Source organism: Amblyraja radiata, unplaced genomic scaffold, assembly GCF_010909765.2.
Source record: "Amblyraja radiata isolate CabotCenter1 unplaced genomic scaffold, sAmbRad1.1.pri scaffold_788_ctg1, whole genome shotgun sequence".
Classification (NCBI taxonomy): Eukaryota; Metazoa; Chordata; class Chondrichthyes; order Rajiformes; family Rajidae; genus Amblyraja; species Amblyraja radiata.
Genome location: NW_022630797.1, coordinates 19,201 through 46,192, shown reverse-complemented (window position 1 = coordinate 46,192; position 26,992 = coordinate 19,201). Strand labels below are relative to the sequence as shown.

General features: G+C 49.6%; 1 protein-coding gene and 1 long non-coding RNA gene across 4 annotated transcripts; one reads left to right on the top strand and one right to left on the bottom strand.

Moving 5' to 3' along the window:
* Positions 1-4,040: 4,040 nt before the first annotated feature.
* Positions 4,041-9,060, top strand: LOC116970357. Its single transcript, XR_004411117.1, has 3 exons — positions 4,041-4,271; positions 7,191-7,200; positions 9,050-9,060. It is a non-coding gene; the product is annotated as an uncharacterized LOC116970357 (long non-coding RNA).
* On the bottom strand, positions 5,416-26,093 carry LOC116970356 (inositol polyphosphate-5-phosphatase A-like). Of its 3 annotated transcripts, none has more exons than XM_033017019.1 (16): positions 26,027-26,093; positions 19,786-19,827; positions 17,833-17,933; positions 16,898-16,985; positions 16,287-16,350; positions 15,296-15,399; positions 14,924-14,976; positions 14,025-14,141; positions 12,675-12,759; positions 12,122-12,217; positions 11,304-11,378; positions 11,125-11,198; positions 10,028-10,139; positions 8,563-8,616; positions 6,718-6,761; positions 5,416-6,170 (listed from the first exon to the last, which is right to left on the bottom strand). In XM_033017019.1, the coding sequence occupies exons 1-15, from the start codon at positions 26,075-26,077 to the stop codon at positions 6,729-6,731; spliced, it is 1,149 nt and encodes a 382-aa protein (XP_032872910.1). In that variant the 5' UTR covers positions 26,078-26,093; the 3' UTR covers positions 5,416-6,170; positions 6,718-6,728. The 3 variants fall into 3 exon arrangements, with proteins under 3 accessions (XP_032872910.1, XP_032872909.1, XP_032872911.1); XM_033017018.1 differs by having other exon boundaries at positions 5,416-6,166; positions 6,719-6,761; XM_033017020.1 differs by having other exon boundaries at positions 5,416-6,185; positions 6,720-6,761.
* Positions 26,094-26,992: the final 899 nt, after the last annotated feature.

Sequence of the window (26,992 nt, the reverse complement as noted above, 5' to 3'; positions counted from 1 at the left end):
GTCTCTCTCCCCCTCCCCTCTCCCTCTATCTCTCCCGACACAGCACCAAGTCGAGTTGCTCCCTCACTGTTCCGGAGACCCGGATACGATTCTGAATGATCTCAGGTGCTGTCTGCCGGTGTGGAGTTTGCACGCTTTCACTGTGACCGCGTGGGTTTTCTCCGGGTGCCCCCGGTTACCTCCCACAACCTAAAGACGTGCGGGCTGGTGAATTAAATTGCCCCCAGAATGTAAATGGACCATAAGAATAAATGTGGAGGTTATGGGGGGGGGGACAGACACAGAGTACTGGAGTAACTCAGCGGGTCAGGCAGCATCCGTGGAAGAGGGGTTCCAACACAAAACGTCACCTATCCATGTTCTCCACAGATGCTGCCTGACCCGCTGAGTTACTCCAGCAATTAGTGTCGTTTTTATCTCCTATGGAGATAAGCCTCTTTGGGAAAGTTATATATCTAATGTATCTCTTTCTTCTAATCCCAAGATCCTGGTCTATTTAATCTGCCCTGTACAACCAGCCCCCCCCCCCCATCCCAGTGAGCAACTTCCTCTCCAATACAAGTCTCTATCTCCTTGTCAATTACAGAGGACCACACTGCCATCTAGCTTCACATCACCACTAGCCTAGATCATCATGGGTGTCATGGTACACCAGTCATTGAAAGTAGGCATGGAGGTGCAGCAGGCAGTGAAGAAAGCCAATGGTATGTTAGCATTCATAGCAAAAGGATTTGAGTATAGGAGCAGGGAGGTTCTACTGCAGTTGTACAGGGTCTTGGTGAGACCACACCTGGAGTATTGCGTACAGTTTTGGTCTCCTAATCTGAGGAAGGACATTATTGCCATAGAGGGAGTACAGAGAAGGTTCACCAGACTGATTCCTGGGATGTCAGGACTTTCATCTGAAGAAAGACTGGATCTATACACTGTGGAAAGCTTGATTGTAATCACGTCTAGTCTTTCCACTGACTGGATAGCAGGCAACAAAATACCTTCCCACTGTACCTCGGTACACGTGACAATAAACTGAATTAAAGGTGCAGGAAGGAACTGCAGATGCTGGTTTAAATCGAAGAACGACACAAAATGCTGGAGTAACTCAGCGGGACAGGCAGCATCTCTGGGGAGAAGGAACGGGTCGAGACCCTTCTTCGGACTGGTTAGGGATAAGGGAAACGAGAGATATAGACGGTGATATGAATGAAAGATATGCAAAGGAATGATAAAGGAAACAGGCCATTGTTAGCTGTTTGCTGGGGTCAAGGAAAGATTGGTGGAAACAGGTGATCACGTCGATCGCAGCCCGTTTCCAATCTTTCCACCACCATGCACAAGAAGCGACAAGACAGACACCATGGGGGTGCAGCAGCATCTATGGAGCGAAGGAAATAGGCAACGTTTTGGGCCGAAACCCTTCCTCCAGCATTTTTGTCTACCTTCGATTTTCCAGCATCTGCAGTTCCTTCTTAAACAGACGCAGATGCCAAGACGTGCGTCCAGCTCTGCCTGAACAACTTCTAATCTTATGTGTGGACTCGATAAGAAAAAGAAGCTGTCTACTGAGAGAAAACAAGAAACTGGTGCGACTTGGGTGGGGGAGGGATAGAGAGAGAGGGAATGCCGGGGCTACCTGAAGTTAGAGAAATCAATATTCATACTACTGGGCTGTAAGCTGCTTAAACTTAAGTTGCTCTGATTGAAGGACAGTTGTGTGTCTGACTCCCCCATCGAGGCTCCTGGACACTCCAGCTCCACCTCAAGGTGTTGCTGTGTAAGGAGTTAATGTTTAGGCTTAACACGACACAACAACCTGGTGTATCTCACCCACCCACCGATCCTTGTTTGGGTTATCTCAACGTGACGGAGGGAGAGAGAGAAGGGTGTAAAAATAACAAGGGACATGAACAGACCAAACCATGCACTGTACGCTCATAGAGTGATAGTGTGGAAACAGGTCCTTTAGCCCAACTTGCCCATACTGGCCAACATGTCCCAGCTACACTAGTCATAGAGTGATACAGTGTGGAAACAGGCCCTTCAGCCCAACTTGCCCATACTGGCCAACATGTCCCAGCTACACTAGTCATAGAGTGATAGTGTGGAAACAGGCCCTTCAGCCCAACTTGCCCATACTGGCCAACATGTCCCAGCTACACTAGTCATAGAGTGACACAGTGTGGAAACAGGCCCTTCAGCCCAACTTGCCCATACCGGCCAACATGTCCCAGCTACACTAGTCATAGAGTGATTCAGATTCAGATTCAACTTTATCATTGTCAGTGTACTGTACAGAGACAACGAGATACAGTGTGGAAACAGGCCCTTCGGCCCAACTTGCCCATACCGGCCAACATGCCCCAGCTACACTAGTCATAGAGTGATAGTGTGGAAACAGGCCCTTCAGCCCAACTTGCCCACATGTCCCAGCTACACTAGTCCCACCTGCCTGCGTTTGGTCCATATCCCTCCAAACCTGTCCTATCCATGTATCTGTCTAACTGTTTCTTAAACATTGGGATAGTCCCAGCCTCAACTACCTCCCCTGGCAGCTTGTTCCATACATCCACCACCCCCCCTTTTTTTTAAGAGCCCTATCTAGCTCTCTCTTGAAGGCATCCAGAGAACCTGCCTCCACCGCCCTCTGAGGCAGAGAATTCCACAGACTCACAACTCTCTGTGTGAAAAAGTGTTTCCTCGTCTCCGTTCTAAATGGCTTACCCCTTATTCTTAAATGGAGAGAATATATCCATGGTGGAGAGCAGAGCATGCAGACTCACCTCCATCCCGTGATGCTGATCTAGGGTGACCAGGAGATATGTCACGTCTGGAGATATCCAGCTTCTCTGGTGGGATCCATCCAGGTATTGTGTGGATCTCCGCGTATTCCCACTGGGAGAACAACCCTTCTACACCGGATCATTCCGCAAACAGAGGCTCACACCAGAATTTACTTCCTTTTTTTTTTACTAAGTCAAGGCGTAAAATGAAGATAGGCCGCTCACCGACATCGTTACAAAAGTATAAAATGTACAAATCTCAACCTGATCTGATCTCTCTGCTCCCCTCCTTTGTCCCAAATGCCGATGGCTTCAGGGCTATTGCCCCAGTAATCCCTCCGATTCTAAACACAAAATGATGAAGTAACTCAGCGGGACAGGCAGCATCTCCGGAGAGAAGGAATGGGTGATGTTTCAGGTTGATGTATTCGAGAGAGTTAGATTTAGCTCTTAGGGCTAACGGAATCAAGGGATATGGGGAGAAAGCAGGAACGGGGTACTGATTCTGGATGATCACATTGAATGGCGGTGCAGGCTCAAAGAGCCGAATGGTCTACTCCTGCACCTATTGTCTATGTTTCTAAACCACCATCTGCAGTTCCTTCCTACACAATCTGTTGTGCTGCTACAAGTAAGAATTTCATTGTTCTATCTGGGACATATGACAATAAAACACTCTTACTGAATAATGAAAGGCATAGATAGAGTGGATGTGGAAAGGATATTTCCACTGGTGGGAGAGTCTAGGACCAGAGGTCACAGCCTCAGGATTAAAGGGCGCTCTTTTAGAAAGGATGTGAGGAGGAACTTCTTTAGTGAGAGGGTGGTGAATCTGTGGAACTCATTGCCACAGAGGGCTATGGAGGTGGAGTCAGTGGGTATATTTAAGGCAGAGGTAGACAAATTCTTGATTAGAACGGGTGTCAAGGGTTATGGGGAGAAGGCAGGAAAATGGGATTAGGAGGCAGAGATCAGCCATGATTGAATGGAGGAGCAGACTCGATGGGCCGAATGGCCTAATTCTACCCCTCTAAAGTGAACTCTCAAGGTACATGGCCTGTCGCCTGAATCCAGCCCTTATCCAATATCTCAGGCACACATCTACAGGAGCGGTGAGATGTTCCAGACCCAGCCTCAACCACAAGCCTGGGTGGGCCAGGAAGGCCGGGAAGACAACACTGTCTGAAGAAATGACCGACTCCCAGTCTGAAGGGTCTCGACCCGAAACGTCACCTATTCCCTTTCTCCACAGATGCTGCCTGACCTGCTGAGTTCCTCCAGCACTTTGTGTTTTGTTCAGAGATTGATAGGACAGGAAGAAGGGCTGAGAAGCCAATAGGCTGCATTACATGAGATGAAGTGAAACACTACAACATGTGTATATTTGATTCACTCTGCATTGAACGCTAATATCCTGCTCACTGCTCTCATTACTCGCATATACACATTTGGTGTGTGGTACACTTGGACACACAAATCCCTCTACAAATCAGGGTTCAATGGATATAGATTCTTAATTAGAAGAGGTGTTAAGAATAAGGTGGAAGCCATTTAAGATTGAGACGGGGAGAAACTTTTCCACTCAGAGAGTTGTGAATCTGTGGAATTCTCTGCCACAGAAGGCAGTTGAGGCCAATTCACTGGATGTTTTCAAGAGAGAGTTAGATTTAGTTCTTAGGGCTAATGGAATCAAGGGATATGGTAAAAAAGCAGGAACGGGGTACTGATTGTGGATGATCAGCCATGATCATATTGAATGGCAGTGCTGGTTCGAAGGGCCGAATGGCCTACTCCTGCATATATTTTCTATGCTTCAAGGGTTATGGGGAGAAGGCAGGAGAATGGGGTTGGGGGGAGAGATAGATCAGCCATGATTGAATGGTGGAGTAGACTGGATGGGCCGAATGGCCTAATTCTGCTCCTATCACTATCACCAACGTTTAGATAACGTTGGCACTTGTCAGAGCCGCCGAGTTACCCCAGCACTTTGTGTCTATCTTCAGACAGCAGTGTGGGTGGGCTGAGGGAGCGTGGCAGTCCCACACTGGTGGTCTTTGGTCCCTGGGTGTGGACGGGGGCCGGAGGAGGTCCTGTTTGGTTTGGCCCCTGGCCATGGCCAAGCTGGTAGTCCAACTCGGCAGATCGACCGTGTGTCGAAAAACTTGCTCACAAACAAACCAGCTGTCGTCAGGCAACTGAACCATGTACTCGCTAGAATTTAGAAGATTGAGGGGGGATCTTATAGAAACTTACACAATTCTTAAGGGGTTGGACAGGCTAGATGCAGGAAGATTGTTCCCGATGTTGGGGAAGTCCAGAACACGGGGTCACAGTTTAAGGATAAGGGGGAAGTCTTTTAGGACGAGATGAGAATTATTTTTTCACACAGAGAGTGGTGAATCTCTGGAATTTTCTGCCACAGAAGGTAGTTGAGGCCACAATTCATTGGCTATATTTAAGAGTGAGTTAGATGTGGCCCTTGTGGCTAAAGGGATCAGGGGGTATGGAGAGAAGGCAGGGATGGGATACTGAGTTGGATGATCAGCCATGATCATATTGAATGGCGGTGCAGACTCGAAGGGCCGAATGGCCTCTACCCCTGCACCTATTGTCTATGTTTCTATGTTTCTATACCACCACCAGAGCGCATTGCTGAACTATCTACCTCATTGGTGACCCTTGGACTATACTGGATCGGACTTTGCTGGCTTCACCTTGCACTAAACGTTATTCCCTTATCATGCTACTGTAACACTAAATGGATCACTTGTAATCATGTATTGTCTTTCCGCTGACTGGATAGCACGCAACAAAAGCTTTTCCCTGTACCTCGGTACACGTGACAATAAACTAAACTGAACAATAACAAAAGACTCGCCCCCAAAAGAACCATCAGTAAATGGACAAAATGGTCTTGACCCGAAACGTCACCCATTCCTTCTCTCCAGGAGACAGGATGCTGCTTGCCCCGCTGAGTTACTCCAGCTTTTTGTGTCTACCTTCGGCTTAAACCGGCATCTGCAGTTCCTTCCACAGACTGTTCCGTATTCGGGTAAGTCACAAAGGGCTGGAGGAAGTCAGCGGGTCAGGCAGTCGGAAGAAGAGTCCTGAGCTGGTGTGGAACCCAGCGGGTCACTCTTCTCCAGACTGACCCACTGGGTTCCTCCAGCAGTTTGTGTTTTGCCATTGTTGTCCATGTTGGGAGACCAGGAGATGCTCTCTCCACTCCGTCCCAGAATAAAGCTGTCCATTCCCACCACAGAGGCTGCCTGACCCGCTGAGATCGGCCAGGTCTGTGTGTTTGGCTCCAGGTGCCAGCACCTGTAGTTCCTCGCCTCTCAACGTTCATGTTGGTGGGCAGTAGAGTCGAGGGAAATCGGAGCATCGCAGGTCGAGGTCCCCACACACCTGGAATGAGAAGAGGGGAGAGCTTCAGTGGTCAGTGGTCAGTACGGGTGTGAGCGGTCGCGGAGAGGAGGCAGGAGGAAAACTGCATAAGACTATATTATTATTGCACCATATCATTATCATAATCAACCTTTATTGTCATCTTGCAAAGCAGCAGCTGTACAGTGCAAAATGAGAAGATGTTTCCCAGGGAATACCGACCGGAGCATCGCACATGAAACTTAAAACATTCCACACATAAAATATAAACAATTAAAAAATTTAAAAAATCCAGTTCCTGATAAAACTACAAATAGTAAAAAAAAATGCAGGTAAAACAGCAACATTAAAATACAAGTAAAAACAGTCATAACATATATGTGTTATTTATTTATTTTTAATTATCTTCCCCCGATAGGCCGAGTAGACTTTAGTTTAGTTGAGATATACAGTGTCCCGTGTGTAGGCAAAACAACAAATCTCAATGTGATGAATAAAGTATTGATCATTCATTTATTCATTCATTCATTCATTCATTCATTCATTCATTCATACCTGGTGTGGTCACGCGGGGATGTGGAAGAACAGGTAGACGGGCTGCAGCAGAGAGGGAGAGACAGGGCAGAGAGGTTAGAGCAGTTATTCTGCCATGGTGGTACGCTCCTCTCTGGCCCAGCGAGGATTCACCCCCCCACCCCACCCTGAACTCAAGCCAGCGAAGGAGTGGCTTCTCCAGAGAACCGAGTACCTGGCTGTGGTTATCGCAACTCCCCCCGACCCCCTCACTACCCTCCCCCACCCCTACACACCCGCCCCCCTCCCCCACCCGCCACAGTATCCACCCACCCACCTCAGCCCCCCCTCCCTCATGCTCCCTCTCCCCCCCCACTCTCTCCCTCTCCCCCCTTCCCGTCTGCCCCACTCCTCCCACTCTACCCCGTCCCCCGCCCCATCCCCCCTCTCCACTCTCCTCCCAGTTTCCATCCCCACTCCTCCCCCTTCCCCACCCCCAATCCAAAACTAAAGGTATGAAAAGGTACAAAACAAATCAGAGCCGGCACCGACGGCCAAGGAGCCCACAATGGTCCATTGTTGGCTGTGGAACAGGTGATAAAGAGGGATGCCAACAGTGAAACTAGTAGGATGAGGGAGGGGCGGGGGAGGGGATGGAGAGAGAGAGGGACAGCAAGGGCTACTTGAAGTTGGAGAGGTCAATGTTCATACCCCTGGGGTGTAAGCTGCACAAGTGGAATATGAGGCGCTGTTCCTCCAATTTGCGTTTGGCTTCACTCTGACAGTGGAGGAGGTCCAGGACAGAAAGGTCAGTGTGGGAATGGGAGGGGGAGTTAAGGTGTTGACCAAGCGAGTGGAAGTGAGTTAGGACAGCAATGCAGGACAGTGGCCAGCAGAGGGAGCATGACCCATCCCAAAGACAGTGGCTCAGCAGTAGAGTTATTGCCTCCCAACACCAGTCACAGGTTCGATCCCGACTACGGGCGCTGTCTGTACGGAGTTTGTACCTCCTCCTCGTGACCTGCGTGGGATTGTGCTACGAGCGCCCTGGGTTTCTCCCACACCCACGTTCATAAGTCATGAGCAGAATCAGACCATTCGGCCCATCGAGTCTACTCCGCCATTCAATCATGGCTGATCTATCTCTCCTTCTCAACCCCACTCTCCTGCCTTCTCCCCATAATCCTCGACACCTTTACTAATTAACAACCTATCAATCTCCACTTTAAAAATACCAGTCACTGACTTGCCTTCTACAGCCGACTGTGGCAATGAAATCCACAGATTTATCACCTTCCGATTAAAGAAATTCCTCCTCGTGTCCTAACTAAGGTAACGTGCTATTACTGTGAGGCTGTGCCCTCTGGTCCTAGTGTTTGACCTGTACTGTTCCTGCCGTTAAAGTGTGTGAAGGGCCAGTGTGGAGGGGGCTTCACTCTGTGCCTGGCCCAAGCTCTTCTGGCCACACTGGGAGTGAGCATGCAAAACCTAGATGTCCACATGTTTAGTTTAGTTTAGTTTAGAGACACAGCGCGGAAACACTGAGTCCACGCCGACCAGCGATCCCCGCACACTAACACTATCCTACACACACACTAGGGACAATTTACACTTACACCAAGCCAATTAACCTCCAAACCTGTACGTCTTTGGAGTGTGGGAGGTAACCGAAGATCTCGCAGAAAACCCACGCAGGTCACGGGGAGAACGTGCAAACTCCGTACAGACAGCACCCGTAGTCGGGATCGAACCGGGGTCTCTGGCGCTGTAAGCACTGTAAGGCAGCAACTCTACCACTGCGCCACCCACTAGTGCCACACTAATATCTACTGCCAGGAGATCCATGCTTGCCCTTCACCAAACACCAGCGTTTCCAGCTGTGCACCTTATGGTCGCCCATACAGACAGCGGGTCCCATCACGTTATACACCGGCCTCCCCTGAAAAACAAAGCCACACACCGTTCAAGCAGGTCATTTGGCTAAATGATGCTAATACTAAATGATGCCACTTTGGTGGCAAAAACAGGAAAGTAGATTATTATCTGAATGGTGGCTGATTAGGAAAAGGGGAGATGCAACGAGACCTGGGTGTCATGGTACACCAGTCATTAAAAGTAGGCATGCAGGTGCAGCAGGCAGTGAAGAAAGCGAATAGTATGTTAGCATTCATCGCAAAAGGATTTGAGTATAGGAGCAGGGAGGTTCTACTGCAGTTGTACAGGGTCTTGGTGAGACCACACCTGGAGTATTGCATACAGTTTTGGTCTCCTAATCTGAGGAAAGACATTCTTGCCATAGAGGGAGTACAGAGAAGGTTCACCAGACTGATTCCTGGGATGTCAGGACTTTCATATGAAGAAAGACTGGATAGACTCGGCTTGTACTCGCTAGAATTTAGACGATTGAGGGGGGATCTTATAGAAACCTACAAAATTCTTAAGGGGTTGGACAGGTTAGATGCAGGAAGATTGTTCCCGATGTTGGGGAAGTCCAGAACAAGGGGTCACAGTTTAAGGATAAGGGGGAAATCTTTTAGATGACAAAATCATTTTTCACACAGAGAGTGGTGAATCTCTGGAATTCTCTGCCACAGAAGGTAGTTGAGGCCACAGTTCATTGGCTATATTTAAGAGGGAGTTAGATGTGGCCCTTGTCGCTAAAGGGATCAGGGGGTATGGAGAGAAGGCAGGGATGGGATACTGAGTTGGATGATCAGCCATGATCATATTGAATGGCGGTGCAGGCTCGAAGGGCCAAATGGCCTACTCCTGCACCTAATTTCTATGTTTTTAATAATAAGAAATATATTATTAACATCATTTAGCCTTGCATCCTCCTCTTCCATATTTAATGTTTGTTCTCCCCTGCATCAACAAAACATCACAATTGAATCAATCAAAGGCAGACACAGAATGCTGGAGTAACTCAGCGGGACAGGCAGCATCTCTGGAGAGAAGGAATGGGTGGCGTTTCAGCTCGACACCCTTCTTCAGACAGGTGATTTCAACACCTGGGCAATCCACACACCTGTACACAGCTGACTAACCAATCACAGAAGGGTACAGCACAGCTGAGACTGCCTTAGCCAGAACAGTACTGCAACAGGCCCTTCGGCCCATGCCGAACATGATGCTAGGTTAAATTAATCTCCTCTGCCTGCCTGCAGGTGATCCCCATCCCTCCATTCTCTACATATCCAGGAGATGTGAGCTGGGACAGGCAGCATCTCTGAATAGAAGGAATGGGTGACGATGGTTTCGGATGGAGACCCTTCTTCATTTTGTGTCTGTCCCCGGTTTGTTGTTGGGAATGTCCTCTGGGAAGAATATCAGTGACTGCAGTCGATTACCTTCACCACAAGCTCGATGGCAGAGGGAGACATGAGGATGCGGTCACACCAGGCTGGGCAGCGGGTGTTGGCGTACAGAGTTCCCTCCGTGTTCACCTCACTGTACGGATAACTGGAAGGCAGAACACAATAGACAATTGCAGGTTAGTTTGCTTCTAGTGTGTGGGATAGAACTGGTATACAGGTGATTGATGGTGGGCTGAAGGGCCTGTTCCCACGCTGTAACTCTAAACTTAAGGATGACAGAGGTGCCAGGCAATAATGGCTCTGTTCAGAATTCCAATCAATGGGAAGATTCTGTTCTGTGGGACCTGCTGCGTGGCCATCTCCCCAAACACACACGCATCGAGCTTCCTCTCCGATGCCAGACTACATTCATATGGTTATTCAGCAGAGTCTGTACCAAACATGCATTTACACATCCTATATTAATCCCATATTCCCCCACTACAAACAGGTTAGTTGGCTTCTGGTGTGCAGGATCACAAATTGGATCGAATGCCCTCGTCTGCTCCCAAACCCACACCAATTAGCAGCAGACGAGGGCATTCGATCCAATTTGTGATCCCAGCTACCAAGACAGATGTGTACAGCAATTCGTTCTTCCCCCGCACAATTAAAGCATGGAATAATCTCCACCCAACCATAGTTACCCAACCAGATGCAACTACATTTAAAGTAGCTCTTTCTTCCCAATAACCCTTTCTGGCTTAAGTCATCCCTCCACCACCTCCAGTTTATATTCCATTTGGAATATTTTGGAGAACCAAGAAACCAAGGATAGATCTAGTGTACGGGGTGATCGCTGGTCGGCACGGACATGCTGGGCCGAAGGGCCTGTTGCCATGCTGTATCTTTAAACTAAAGGATGACAGGGGTGCCATGCAATAATGGCCCTGTTCAGAATTCCAATCAAGCCAATATTACCACAGAGCTTGTTCCTTGGGCTATGGTTGTTCCTTAGGGCTAACGGAATCAAGGGATATGGGGAGAAGGCAAGAATCTGGATGATCAGCCAGGATCATATTGAATGGCGGTGCTGGCTCGAAGGGCCGAATGGCCTCCTGCTGCATCTACTGCCTATGTTTCCTACGTACCTTGGAGGAAAGTGAATGTCCAGCTCACAGATGTCATCGGTGAACGTGGCCAGCTCCCGGTCGAACTCTAAAAGCTAAAGAGAGATGAAGAGTCAGTGCCTTGTGCTGTTGAACGGGTCAGGAGCAGCAGTAACTCACACGGACACGGCACGAGTGACAAAAGATCGGCATTTACGAACAGCTTTTCCATTGTTTTCTCGGAAAACATCTTGATCAAAGTAGTCGAAGGTTTTCGATTCAAGCCTCAGCAGAACCTGCACAGTAAAGACGGAAATGTGTCTTAGTGAAATATTCAACTGCCCCGCAACTAACTTACCACAGACCAGTGCGTTAAAACACACCGTGTACTTCAGTACTTAATAAGGTCATAAGTGATAGGAGCAGAATTAGGCCATTCGGCCCATCAAGCCTACTCCACCATTCAATCATGGCTGATCTATCTCTCCCTCCTAACCCCATTCTCCTGCCTTCTCCCCATAACCCCCGACACCCGTACTAATCAAGAAATCTATCTACAGTATCTTTGCCTTTAAAATATCCACTGACTTGTGGCCTCCACAGCCGTCTGTGGTAAAGAATCCCACAGATTCACCACCCTCGGACTAAAGAAATTCCTCCTCTTCTACTTCTTAAAGTAACGCCCTTTAATTCTAAGGCTGTGACCTCTAGTCCTAGACTCTCCCACTAGAACTTTTTTTCTTCCGTTATGTACTATGTTTACATATTGTGTTGTGCTGCAGCAAGCAAGAAATTCATTGTTCTATCTGGGACACATGACAATAAACCACTCTTGTCTCACTCACCCACCCACTCACCCACCCACCCACTCACCCACCCACCCACTCACCCACCCACCCACTCACCCACCCACTCACTCACTCACCCACCCACCCACTCACCCACCCACTCACTCACCCACCCACCCACCCACCCACTCACTCACCCACCCACCCACTCCCCAGTGGACGGGCTGTTGGTACACCACCCACGGCCATACCTTGTGATCCTTGCCCTTCTCCTGGAAGAGAACCTTGTTAACATCTCCGGCATCATTGGTGGGTATGGTCCGTACAGTAGCTGGGCTGCACAGAGTCTGTGGAACAAGGCGCACACACGCGTTATTCGGCTCCCGGTCGGTCACACAATTAAGCCATGAGTTCGGCTGATTATTCTCAGACCACCAACCCAGTCCGCACGCAATCCCTGGGCAGTACACCGATTCTTTGGGATGTGGGAGGAAACCGGAGCAACTTTAAGGTCGAAGGGGAAAAACCCACACAGTCACGGGTAGACGTGCAAACTCCACAAAGACACGGTCAGGATAAATCCCGGTGCAGGAGCTGTGAGCTGCTCTACCCCCCCCCCCCCCCCCCCCCCCCCCCCATATGAGGAGGGCTTCGCTCAATGGAGGTGAGTGATGATGGTCTTATTAAATTCCGACTGGGAAACAGGCCCTTCGGCCCAACGTGTCCATGCTGACCAAGTTGCAGCGGTACAGCGGTACACACCATTCGGCCCATCAAACCCGCCATGTTGCCCCCCCGTCCTACCTCCACCACTCTCTGTGTGTCCAGTCTCACGTTGAAGTCCCCGAATATTAGGAAGGGCACCTTCTCGTAGCAGGAGTTGGTGATCCTGAGGGAAGAGAACAGCACACTCATGTTTATTATTGCCACCTACACTGAGGTACAGCAAGACGCTTTGCTTCACACGCTATCCACGCTGACCAGATGATACTAAACACAAATACAATCAACTCAGACTCAAGCACAGTAGTTTAGTGTAGGATAGAACTGCAGATGCCGGTTTAAACTGAAGATAGACACAATGATGCTGGAGTAACTCAGCGGGCAGCGTCTCTGGAGAGAAGGAACGGGCGACATTTCGGGTCGTGTTGAGTCTGAAGAAGAATCTCGACCCGAACGTCGCCCATTCCTGCTCTCCAGAGATGCTGCCTGTCCTGCTGAGTTACTCCAGCATCTTGTGTCTATCTTCTGTGTTTACAAATTTCATGGACTTGACATTGGCTCTGGCGTGATCGCGTGGGTTTTCTCCGGGTGGGTTTCCTCCCACACTCTAAAAATGTGCAGGTTTGTAGGTTAATTGGCTTCTGTAAATTGTCCTCAATGTGTAGATTAGTGCTAGTGTACAGGGTGATTGCTGGTCGGTGTGGACTCGGTGGGCCGAAGGGCCTGTTGCCTCGCTGTATCTCTAAAGTCTAAACTAATGTAGGGGTGATTGCTGGTCGGTGGGAACTTGGTGGGTCGAAGGGCATGTTTTCTGTTCTCTGGATGCTTTCAAGAGAGAGTTAGATAGGGCTCTTAAAGATAACGGAGTCAAGGGGTATGGGGAGAAGGCAGGAACGTTTCCTTCGCTCCATGCAAAGAGTTGATCAATCACCACTATAGGAAATAGGCAACGTTTTGGGCCGAAACCCAGAAGGGTTTCGGCCCAAAACGTTGTCTATTTCCTTCGCTCCATAGATGCTGCAGAACAAGGGGTCACAGTTTAAGGATAAGGGGGAAATCTTTTAGGACCGAGATGAGGAAAACATTTTTCACACAGAGAGTGGTGAATCTGTGGAATTCTCTGCCACAGAAGGTAGTTGAGGCCAGTTCATTGGCGATATTTTTTGAGGGAGTTAGATGTGGCCCTTGTGGCTAAAGGGATCAGGGGGTATGGAGAGAAGGCAGATACAAGATACTGAGTTGGATGATGAGCCATGATCACAGTGAATGGCGGTGCTGGCTTGAAGGGCCGAATGGCCTCCTCCTGTACCAATTGTCTATTGTGTTCTCTCCATTCCTCTCCTCCCCACCGCTGTGAACCCTTCCCTTCTGTACCCGCCTCCTCCCCACCCCACCCCTCTCCTCCCCCCTCCCGCCCCCCACCCCACCCACCTGCTGAGCACGTGACCCAGTGCTCTCCGGCGGTTTCCTGGGAAGACAGAGGGACATCTCCAGGCCACCAGGTTCGAGGCGTCGTGGAACAGGTGGACATTGACCAGGTCGAACACCCTGTGCCGGGAATAAACAGGTGAGTGCTTGCAGGTGAGGGGGCAGGGGCGACTAGTGACCCACACCCACCCTGCTGTGCCCAAGCGTGTAGGTGGGAACTGCAGGTGGGGGTTTACACCAAAGCTGCCACAGCCAGACATAAAAACTGAGTAGTAGCTCTATATGTAAAAATATGTAGCCTCCTATTGCTCTGGTATTTTATTTAATTCACATGTTTCATCGATAATGTTTTATTATTAATGTTTTATGTGTCAATCCTAACTGTCACTGTATGTCATGTTGTCACTTGCGGGCGGAGCACCAAGGCAAATTCCTTGTATGTGAATACTTGGCCAAGAAACTTATTCATTCATTCAAAGTGCTGGAGTAACTCAGCGGGAGGGGCAGCATCTCTGGAGAGAAGGAATGGGTAACGTTTGGGGTCTAGACTCTTCTTCACCAGAAACGTCACCCATTCCTTCTCTCCAGAGATGCTGCCCCTCCCGCTGAGTTACTGCAGCATTTTGTGTCAACCTGCTGTGTCTAAGCCAGTGTTCACCGATCACACCCCCAGCCCACATACACGCTCCCATCCACACTGTCCCCACCCCCCCCCCACCCCCCACCCACTCTATCCTTGTACCCATCAAACACAACCCAGGCAAATGCACACTGCCCAAGGCACCCGCCCCACCACCACACTGCAGTCCCTAAAGAAACTCAGCGGGGCAGGCTGCATCTCTGCAAGGAAGGAATGGGTGAGGTTTCGGGTCGAGACCCTACATTGATAGATAGTCCCTTACTGATCCTGGAGTCTCCAGCGTGTCCGGATGTAACCTTTCCGAGACCACTTGAACTAGGAAGGAAAGAAAAGTCATGTGTTAGCGTATTAAAGGTGGAATTGTAGCAAAAATAGTTACTGGAAGTTGGGGAATAGTGTTATAGGGAGAGGTTGAGTAGGCTGGGACTAAATATTCAGCAGCCCTGAAACTTTGACCCCATTTTAAAGTCCTAGCCTATCCAAATCTGGCCAGGATTAACAAGTACATCGAACATCTGGCTCAGTGTATTATGAGAGGGGTACACCACACATCTGGCCCAGTATTATCACACAGGTACACCACACATCTGGCCCAGTCAGTTGCAACAACAGCCTCTCTGAGCATCAGACCTACCTCAGGCCAGAAGTCCTGTGGGAACCTTTCCTTCTCGATCATGCTGTTTGTATCCAGGTGTGTGGAATGGACCACCTTGCCCACCACCTCCTTGAACTCTTGCACTGGATGGAGGAAGACAAAATGGTGGACAGGCCGCATCGAGGCCAGTTAAATCCTGTGGGGGGAGGGGAGGAAGAGAGAGAAAGAGAGAGAAAGAGAAAGATAGACAGAGAGAGACACAGAGAGAGAGACAGAGAGAGTCAGTTGGTGATTTTAAAGAACTAGATGATACATCAAAACTAGGAATAATCCTTGGCGAAGGAAATACAGCACATCTTGGTGCACAATACATAACAGCATGCCATAACCTGAGAGACGGTGAATGACCAACATGCACATATGTACGCACACACTAATCGACATTAACTAACACTAAGAAATTAATATTGAATTGCTAAACTTGCTATTGTGTTGTGCTGCTTACAGCTACAAGAACGTGTAGCAATCAATAAAGGGCCATGGCTGTCCGAAGGGAGGGGTGCGGGATCACCCCCCTTTTTCCCCCCCAGAGTAAGAAACAAATCCCCAATTTAAAAAAAAAAATCGGAGCAATCAGCGTTTCCACTTTTTTTGGAAATCAACGTCTATCTGCGCGTGCGCAGTGGGCCCGGGCGGGATCAGCCCCCGCTCAGCTCAGCCAAGCCACCCCCCCCCCCCCACCCCCAGAGACAGAGAGAGAGACAGAGAGAGAGACAGAGAGAGAGAGACAGAGAGAGAGAGACAGAGAGAGAGAGACAGAGAGAGTGAGAGACAGAGAGAGAGAGACAGAGAGAGAGACAGAGAGAGAGAGACAGAGAGAGAGAGACAGAGAGAGTGAGAGACAGAGAGAGAGAGACAGAGAGAGACAGAGAGAGAGACAGAGAGAGAGAGACAGAGAGAGAGACAGGGTTACAGAGAGGGGGGTGCGCTAGAGCAGAATCTGCAAATGTAAAACTGCAAACATTGTTACCTTTAAAATCGAACTGGTAGATGTTGTGAACTGATTGGTGCAGGAAGTACATGCTGCCCAGTGCCTGGGGAAGAGGAAGCAGATGAGATGGGTGATTATGGACACATTGTCAGCAGCTCTTTCTCTCAGGGCAAGGAGACAGGATAATCCAGTGTCCAGTGTCCAGTGTCCAGTGTCCAGTGTCCACCCTCCGTGCAATGTGTGCCCGTCCAATGCTGTTTTAGTTTAGAGATACAGCACGGAAACAGGCCCTTCGGCCCGCCGAGCCCGTGCCGACCAGCGATCCCCGCACACTAACACTATCCTACACACACAAGGGGCAATTTACACTAACACCAGGCCAATTAACCTACAAACCTGTACGTCTTTGGAGTGTGGGAGGAAACCGAAGCACCTGGAGAAAACCCACACAGGTCACGGGGAGAACGTACAAACTCCGTACAGACAGCACCCGTAGTCAGGATGGAACCCGGGTGTCTGGCGCTGTGAGGCAGCAACTCTACCCGCTGCACCACCGTGTCACCTGGTCAATGCAAAGGTGTCGTTGCTCCCCCCACCCCTCACCCCCCCCCCCCCCCCCCCCCCCCCACCCCCTCACCCCCCAAACTTACAGTGAAACGTGTGTGAGCGGTGAAAGTCTGGTCCAGGTACACACAGACTCTGTTGTACTCCTGCATTTCTTTACTGGACAGAATACTCCTGGAGGAAGACAGAGTGAGAGAATGTTACAACGAGCCGCAGACCAGACTAGACCTCAAGCAGCAAGCCCATCGAGTCTGTGCCGTCCCATTCCCCAGGTATCCCTGTAGCTTGTTCTCCACACATTCCCACTGACTCAGGAGAGGAATAGATGGGGTAGACAGACGCACAGAGTCTCTTGCCCAGAGTTGGGGAATCGAGGACCAGAGAGCATAGGTTCAGGGTGAAGGGGAAAAGATTTCCTTGGCAAGAAGGCTTTCGTCACATCAGTCAGAGCATTGGGTGTGGTGCCACAGTTGCACAAGACGTTGGTGAGGCCGTATTTGGAGAATTGTCTTCAGTTTTGGTCACCCTGTGGTAGGAAGGAACGTCGTTCAGCTGGAAAGGGTGAAGAGAGGATTTACAAGGATGGTGCTTGGTCGAGCTACAGGAAGAGGCTGGGCAGGCTAGGAGGATGAGGGGTGATAAGACAATAGATAATAGGTGCAGGAGTAGGCCATTCGGCCCTTCGAGACCCATCTTGCACATGTGTACAAAATGATGAGATCTGTACACTGTAAATGGCTCGATTGTAATCATGTATTGTCTTGATGCCGACTGGATAGTACGCAACAAAAGCTTTTCACTGTAGCTCGGTACACGTGACAATAAACTAGACTGAACATTCAGCCCATCATGTCTGCGCTGGTTGTTCATTTCCACCACAGTGTTGAGATGATCTCACAGCCACAAGCCTCACGTTGTGGTCCCCTGGGCATTGCATTGCAATTCATCACCCTGCATTAAACCAACCATGCAGGCCGCAGCCACCACCGCCACAGAGTGCGGTCACACCAGGCTCACTCACTCCACAAACGGGTCCACTTGTGCCATGCCGGTTTCATAGTCCTTCCCTCCGATCTCCTGGCAGTGCACGGCAATGAAGTGGGGCTTGTATTTAGCCACCGCCTGTGGGAGGGGAGGGAGGGAGGGGAGAGACGGGGAGGGGGAGAGAGTGGGGGAGAGAGGGGGGGGAGGAGGAGAGTGAGAGAGAGGGGGAAGGGGAGAGAGGGAGGGGGAGAGAGAGAAGGGGAGAGGGAGGGGAGAGGGAGAGAGAGAAGGGGAGGGGGAGAGAGAAAGGGAGGGGAAGATGGGGAGGGGGATAAGGAGAAGGAGAGGGAGAAAAGGGGGGAGAGGGAGGGGGTGAAGGAGAGGGAGAGGGAGATAAAAACACAGCACATTGTCAGTGTAACACCTCCTGGGGGAGGGTGTCATGGTGGCGCAGCGGGTAACGTTACTGCCTCACAGTGCCAGAGACCCAGGTTCGTTCCTGACTATGGGTGCTATCTGTACATAGTTTGTACTTCCTCCCTGTGACCACGTGGGTTTTCTCCAGGTGCTCCGGTTTCCTCCCCAAAGACGTGAGTGTTTGTTGGTTGATTGGCTTCTGTGAATTGTCCGTCAACGTGTGGCTGAGTTGTAGATTCTGGGAGAGTTGGTGGAAATGGGAGGAATACAAGGGAATAAATATGGGATCCGTGTAAATGGGTTAGCATGGGCTCAGTGGGCCGAAGGGCCCCCTTTATGTTGGATGCTGGAAACACTTGAAAAGAGAAACACTCATGAGGGGGATAGATGGGGTTGATGTACAGAATCTCTTGCCCAGAGAAGGGGAATCGAGAACCAGAGGACACAGGTTTAAGGTGAAGGGGGAAAGATTTAATGGGAACCTGAGGGGCAACTTTTTTTTACACAAAGGTTGGTGGGTGTATGGAACAAGCTGCCCGAGGAGGTAGTTGAGGCTGGGACTATCCCAACATTTAGACAGGTACATGCATAGGACAGGTTTAGAGGGATATGGGCCAAACGCAGGCAGGTGGGACTAGTGTAGATGGGGCATGTTGGTCGGTGTGTGTAAGTTGGGCCGAAGGACCTGTTTCCATGATGTTTCACTCTATGACCTGACATGTCAAGCCCATCTTTGTCCCTGCCGTAGATCACGCACTTGAAACGTTAACTGTTTCTCTCTCCACAGATGCTGCCTGACCTACTGAGTGTTTGTTGACAAAAGTGCTGGAGAAACTCAGCGGGTGCAGCAGCATCTATGGAGCGAAGGAAATAGACAACGTTTCCTTCGCTCCATGCAAAGAGTTGATCAATCACCACTATAGGAAATAGGCAACGTTTTGGGCCGAAACCCTTCCGGGTTTCGGCCCAAAACGTTGCCTATTTCCTTCGCTCCATAGATGCTGCAGAACAAGGGGTCACAGTTTAAGGATAAGGGGGAAATCTTTCAGGATCGGGATGAGGGAAACTTTTTTCACACAGAGAGTGGTGAATCTGTGGAATTCTCTGCCACAGAAGGTAGTTGAGGCCAGTTCATTGCTATATTTAAGAGGGAGTTAGATGTGGCCCTTGTGGCTAAAGGGATCAGGGGGTATGGAGAGAAGGCAGATACAGGATACTGAGTTGGATGATCAGCCATGATCATATTGAATGGCGGTGCAGGCTCGAAGGGCCGAATGGCCTACTGCTGCACCTATTTTCTATGTTTCTATGCTGCACCTGCTGAGTTTCTCCAGCACTTTTGTCTATCTTCGATTTTGTAGCATCTGTAGTTCCTTCTTAAATACTCAGTGTTTGTTCTTTATTTCAGATTTCCAGCATCTGCAGTTTTTTTAAACGTTTCACTTTGACATTGGCGGAGTGTGACGGGTGGGAGAACGTAACCCGGGGGGGGGGGGGGGGGGGGGGCAGAGACTAGGCAATGGCGGGACAAATATCACACAGGCTGCTGGAAGTACAACTGGGTAACACTCACCTCATAGAACTCCTGTAACCAGATCGTTTGCAAACCTTCCAACTGTGACAGAAAAGAGATATGGAATTAAATATAACACTTTTATTTTAATGTAGACACAAAAGCTGGAGAAACTCAGCGGGTGAGGCAGCATCTACGGAGCGAAGGAAATAGGTGACGTTTCGGGTCGAGACCTGTTTGTGAATGATCCACAACCACACACATAGTGAAACATAGTCATCTACAATAGACAATAGACAATGGACAACAGGTGCAGGAGTAGGCCATTTGGCCCTTCGAGCCAGCACCGCCATTCAATGTGATCATGGCTGATCATCCCCAATCAGAACCTCGTTCAAGTTCAAGTGAGTTTATTGTCATGTGTCCCTGTATAGGACAATGAAATTCTTGCTTTGCTTCAGCACACAGAACATAGTAGGCATTTACTACAAAACAGATCAGTGTGTCCAATATATCATAATATAAATATATACACACATGAATAAATAAACTGATAAAGTGCAAATAACAGAAAATGTAATCTTCTCAGGAAGTAGAGGCGCTGATGAGCTTTCTTGATAATTGCATTAGTGTTCTCGGACCAAGAAAGATCTTCAGATCTTTTCAGAGAATGCATTCCTGCCTTCTCCCCATATCCCCTGACTCCGCTATCTTTAAGAGCCCTATCTAGCTCTCTCTTGAAAGCATCCAGAGAACCTGCCTCCACCGCCCTCTGAGGCAGAGAATTCCACAGACTCGCCACTCTCTGTGAGAAAAAGTGTTTCCTCGTCTCCGTTCTAAATGGCTTACTCCTTATTCTTAAACTGTGTGTGGCCCCTGGTTCTGGACTCCCCCAACATCGGGAACATGTTTCCTGCCTCTAGCGTGTCCAAGCCCTTAACAATCTTATGTTTCAATGAGATTCCCTCGCATCCTTCTAAACTCCAGAGTGTACAAGCCCAGCCGCTCCATTCTCTCAGCACATGACAGTCCCGTCATCCCGAGAATTAACCTTGTAAACCTATCTACAAGACCCTTCTTCAGACTGATGTCGGGGGGGGGGGGGGGTGCATCTTGTGTCTACTTTCGACTTTATCCAGCATCTACAGTTCTTTCTTACACAAGGAGAGAGTGTTGCTGGATCTGGCTCTGATCCTGAGGAATGAGGTGGGGCAGGTACGCCTGGTTTCGGTTGAGCCACATTTTAGAGATAGTATTAAGATTAAGGTTAATGATAGTAGATGAGAAGCAATCCAGTGTGGAGGCCAAGTGGGTGATCTTATAGAGCTATATAAAATCACAAGGGGAATAGATAGGATGAAAGCAAGTTATTTGTTCCCCAGAGTAGGGGAAGCAAGAACGAGAGGCAGAGGTTTGAGGTGAGAGGAACGAGATTCAATTGGAATGTAAGGGGCAACGTTGTCACAGAGGGTTGTGGGCATATGGAACGAGCTGCCAGATGGGGTAGTTGAAACAAGTATAATAATAATGGGCGGCATGGTGGCGCAGCGGTAGAGTTGCTGCCTTACAGCGCTTAGAGTGCCAGAGACCCCGGTTCGATCCTGGCTACGGGTGCTGTCTGTACGGAGTTTGTATGTTCTCCCCGGGACCTGGCTGGGTTTTCTCCAGTTTCCTCCCACACTCCAAAAACGCACAGGTTTGCAGGTTGATTGGCTTGGTATAAGTGTAAGTGTAGAATGGTTTTAATGTGTGGGGATCGCTGGTCGATGTGGTCTCGTTGGGTTGAAGGGCCTGTTTCAGCACTGTATCTCTAAACAAAACTAAGCATTTAAATGGCAATTGGAAAGGTTTGGTGGGGAATTGGGCCAAATGCAGGCAGATGGGGCAAGCCATGGACAAGACAGGCCAAAGGGGCTGTTTCTGTGCCTCTAAATGGAAGAAAGCCACATGGGAGGGGCTGAGAGCATATCTGACCAGGAAAATAGGAACCGAGGCTATGCAGGGCCCAATGATCACAACAATGGCCTGCTTCTCAGGAAGAGATGGCTCAGGTCCGGTCAAGGCACATTCCAACATCTACAGCATGGATGGATGACCAAAAATATTTGTAGGAAGATAATGTAAAATAATACACTTCTATGGAAAATACCAGGTTGTAAACAGCCGCAAGAACAAAGCCAACAACAGAAGAACTGAGAATTAAAGGATGATTGGCAAATAACGTGTTTGCAAACGACTAGCGCAGATATACATCTGACTGCAAGCGTTCTTTTAGAATTCAGACTAGAATGCAGATACGGCATGGAACCAGGCCCTTCGGCCCATCTAGTCCACGCTGACCAGCGATACCCGTACACTAACACTATCCTACACAATTTACCATTTACAGAAGCCAATTAACCTACAAACCGGTACGTCTTTGGAGTGTGGGAGGAAACCGGAGCTCCCGGAGAAAACCCACGCAGGTCACGGAGAGATCGTACAAACTGCGTGTAGACAGCGCCCGTAGTCAGGATTGAACCCGGTTCTCTGGCACCCATAATGTACAGCTGATCATTGGTCGGCACAGATTGGGTGGGCTGAACGTCCTGTTTCCATGCTGTGTCTCTAAACCAAACTAAGTTCAAGCCACAATGTTAAATTTGTGGGAGACTCAAAACCTATCAGTGTCGAGAACTGTGATAGATGGCAACACGCTGATGCAATGGGCAGATACTTGGCCGGTGGATGCAGTTCAGTGCATGGTAGGAGTTGAGGAGAGACAACACAGAATAAAGGATACTGCTCCCAAACTGGTGCAAGAGTAGAGGTACCTGCGGGCAGGGGGTGCACAAGTTGCTGAAAGATGCAGGGTAGCTTGAGAGCAGGGTTAGGAAGGCATACACACTCCAGGTTTATCAACATTAGGGTATAAAAAAAACAAGAAGAAACCCAAAGTGTTGGATTAAGTCAACGAGAATCCAGCACTCTCAGATCCCGAATTGAAACGTCGCCTATCAACTTCCTCCAGGCACCCGCTAACTTGTTCCAGCACTGTGTCTTACTCAAGATTCCAGGCGTCTGCATTCCCTGTCTCCATAGAAGCAGGGAAGTCAATAGACAATAGACATTAGGTGCAGAAGTAGGCCATTCGGCCCTTCGAGCCAGCACCGCCATTCAATGTGATCATGGCTGATCATCCACAATCAGTACCCCGTTCCTGCCTGCTCCCCATATCCCCTGACTCCGCTATTTTTAAGAGCCCTATCTAGCTCTCTCTTGAAAGCATCCAGAGAACTTGCCTCCACCGCCCTCTGAGGCAGAGAATTCCACAGACTCACCACTCTCTGTGAGAAAAAGTGTTTCCTCGTCTCCGTTCTAAATGGCTTACCCTTTATTCTTAAACTGTGGCCCTTGGTTCTGGACTCCCCCAACATCGGGAACATGTTTCCTGCCTCTAGTGTGTCCAAGCCCTTAACTTGTCCAAGTCAAAGCGAAACTTAATAAAGCACTGATCTAGCCACAACTGGGGCCATGCATATAATTCACATCCCCTTATTGTGAGGATGTCAGAAGAGATTTATTGAAATGAGTGAGGAATTGTGGTTACCAGGATAGTTGCAAGATACTGGAACTGTTTCATTTGGGCAAATGGAGGTCCATTGGAACCATGAGGGTGGCAAACAGAGTGGAAAGTGGCAGCTGTTTGCATTACCGGTGGGGATGAGATTGAAGGGTGCAGGTATGTTCGAACCAAAGGGAAGGGAATTGAAAGTGACAGTGTGGTTGCAATGTGGAACACAATGCCTGGGCTTGTGGAGGAGACACTTCCACTGTGGCCTTCCAAGGGGAAATGCATAAATATGTGGTGAAGGAAGATTTGTAAGGCTGCAGGATAGTCAAGTCAAGTGAAGAGAGTTTATTGTCATGTGTCCCAGATAGGACAATGAAATTCTTGCTTGCTGCAGCACAACAGAGTATAGTAAGCATGAATACAGAACAGTTCATTGTGTCTATATAGCATAGACCATATATATACACACATAAATAAACAGATAAAGTGCAATAGGCTGCTATAGTTCAGAGTTTGTTTGAAGTTGTGTTTAATAGTCTGATGGCTGTGGGGAAGTAGCTATTCCTGAACCTGGATGTTGCAGATTTCAGGCTCCTGTACCTTCTACCTGATGGCAGCGGAGAAATGAGTGTGTGGCCAGGATAGTGTGGGTCCTTGATGATGTTGGCAGCCATTTTGAGGCAGCGACTGCGATAGATTCCCTCGATGGTAGGGAGGTCAGAGCCGATGATGGACTGGGCAGTGGTCACAACTTTCTGCATTCTTTTCCGCTGCTGGATGCTCAAGTTGCCGAACCAAGCCACGATGCAACCGGTCAGCATGCTCTCTACTGTGCACCTGTAGAAGTTCGAGAGAGTCCTCTTTGACATACCGACTCTCCACAATCTTCTCAGGAAGTAGAGGCGCTGATGTGCTTTCTTTATAATTGCTTCATTGTGCTGGGACCAGGAAAGATATTCAGAGATATGCACGCCCAGGAATTTGAAGTTCTTGACCCTTTCCAGCGTTAATATAAACGAAATTGTGGGTCCCGAGAATGGAGGCAAGGCGCTCTGGTTTGATTGGGCGGTAGTATGAAAATCAAGGGGCCCGAATGGCTCCCCGTGCTGTAACCATGCTGTCCGACTCCAAACCCGCTCATTAAAAAAAGACACAAAGTGCTGGAGTAACTCAGCAAGTCAAGCAGCATCTTGGGGAAAACATGGATGGGTGACGTTCAGACTGAAGAAGGGTCCCGATCAGAAACGTCACCTATCCATATTCTCCACAGATGCTGCCTGACCCACTGAGTTACTCCAGCACTCTGTGAAACGTCACCTATCCATGTTCTCCACAGATGCTGCCTGACCCGCTGAGTTACTCCAGCACTCTGTGAAACGTCACCTATCCATATTCTCCACAGATGCTGCCTGACCCGCTGAGTTACTCCAGCACTCTGTGAAACGTCACCTATCCATGTTCTCCACAGATGCTGCCTGACCCGCTGAGTTACTCCAGCACTCTGTGAAACGTCACCTATCCATGTTCTCCACAGATGCTGCCTGACCCGCTGAGTTACTCCAGCACTCTGTGAAACGTCACCTATCCATGTTCTCCACAGATGCTGCCTGACCCGCTGAGTTACTCCAGCACTCTGTGAAACGTCACCTATCCATGTTCTCCACAGATGCTGCCTGACCCGCTGAGTTACTTACTCCAGCATTTTGTGTCTACCTTCGGTGTAAACCAGCATCTGCAGTTCTTTCCTACACATTATATGTTTTATCCCGTATCTGTGCACTGTTGATGGCTTGATTGTAATCATTTGTAGTCTTTTCTTTGATAGATAGCACGTAACAAAAAGCTTTTCACTGCATCTCAGTACACATAACAATAACAAACTAAACTAACATTGATTTGCCCTCTTCAACTGCTGCTTCAGGACACAGACTCATATGTTCAAGTCAGGATGGGAGAAGCCTATACAGGTGGGACAGACAGCACCTGAGGTCTCTGCCCATGTACCTCATCCCTCCCCCAACCTCATCCCCACCCCCTCAACACCACCCTCACCCCCACCCCCTCCACACCAACCTCACCCCCACCCCCTCAACACCAACCCTCACCCCACCTACCACCAACCTCAACCGCCCCCACACGCCCCACCAACCTCATACCCCACCCACCTCCACACCACCCTCTTCAAGACCACCCTCACCACCTCGGCACACCAACCTCGCCCCCGACCACCTCCACACCAACCTACACCCCCCACACCAACCTCACGCCCCCCCCCCTCCACCACCCCACCTCACCCCCACCCGCCTCCACCACCAACCTCACCGCCCACCACACGTCCGACCACCAGCCCCTCACCACTCCACCCCGCACACTCCCACCAGAGCCATCCTCCCCCACACAGCCAGTCCACACGACCCTCATCCCCCCACCACTCCACACCACCCTCACCCCCACCACCTCCACACCAACCTCGCCCCCACCCCCTCCACACCACCCTCACCCCCACCACACCAACCTCACCCCCACCACCTCCACACCACCCTCATCCCCACCACCTCCACACCACCCTCACCCCCACCCCCTCCACACCAACCTCATCCCCACCACACCAACCTCACCCCCACCACCTCCACACCACCCTCATACCCACCACCTCCACACACCCCCCACCCCCCCCCCCCCTTGCCTCCACTGCCTCCCTCTGCCCCCCCCTCAATATTACCCCCATCCCCCCCCCCGTCCACTCACATCATCGAACAACGAGCCCACATTAGCGGTGACCAGTAGCAGCGCCTCCATCCCCACAGGCCCCACTTCCGCCTCTCACCGCCCCGCCCCCCGGGCCCGGCCGCTCACTTCCTGCCCCCACACACACACACACACACACACATATATATATATATATATATATATACACACTCACACACACACCCTTACCCCCCCCCCCCGCCATCTCTGTTGTGTAAAGCTGCCCAATTTGACAGCCTCTCTCTTTCACTACACTCGCTTCTTTCCAACCCCAAGTTCATCTGCCTCAGTAGAAGGGTCTCGAGCCGAAACGTCACCCATTCCTTCACCTCCAGGGTTGCTGCCTGTCCCGCTGAGTTGCATTTTGTGTCTGTCTTCATCAGTTGATTGCTCTGGATTCCCATCCTGCTCAAATCGTGAGTCACTAAAATGAAGTTTAATGTGGATAAATGTGAGGTTATCCACTTTGGTAGCAAAAACAGGAAGGCAGATTACTATCTAAATGGTGTCAAATTGGGAAAAGGGAAAGTGCAACGGGATCTGAAATATTATCTGAATGGTGACCGATTAGGAAAGGGGGAGATGCAACGAGACCTGGGTGTCATGGTACACCAGTCATTAAAAGTAGGCATGCAGGTGCAGCAGGCAGTGAAGAAGGCGAATGGTATGTTAGCATTCATAGCAAAAGGATTTGAGTATAGGAGCAGGGAGGTTCTACTGCAGTTGTACAGGGTCTTGGTGAGACCACACCTGGAGTATTGCGTACAGCTTTGGTCTCCTAATCTGAGGAAAGACATTCTTGCCATAGAGGGAGTACAGAGAAGGTTCACCAGACTGATTCCTGCGATGTCAGGACTTTCATATGAAGAAAGACTGGATAGACTCGGTTTGTACTCGCTAGAATTTAGAAGATTGAAGAGGGGGATCTTATAGAAACTTACAAAATTCTTAAGGGGTTGGACAGGC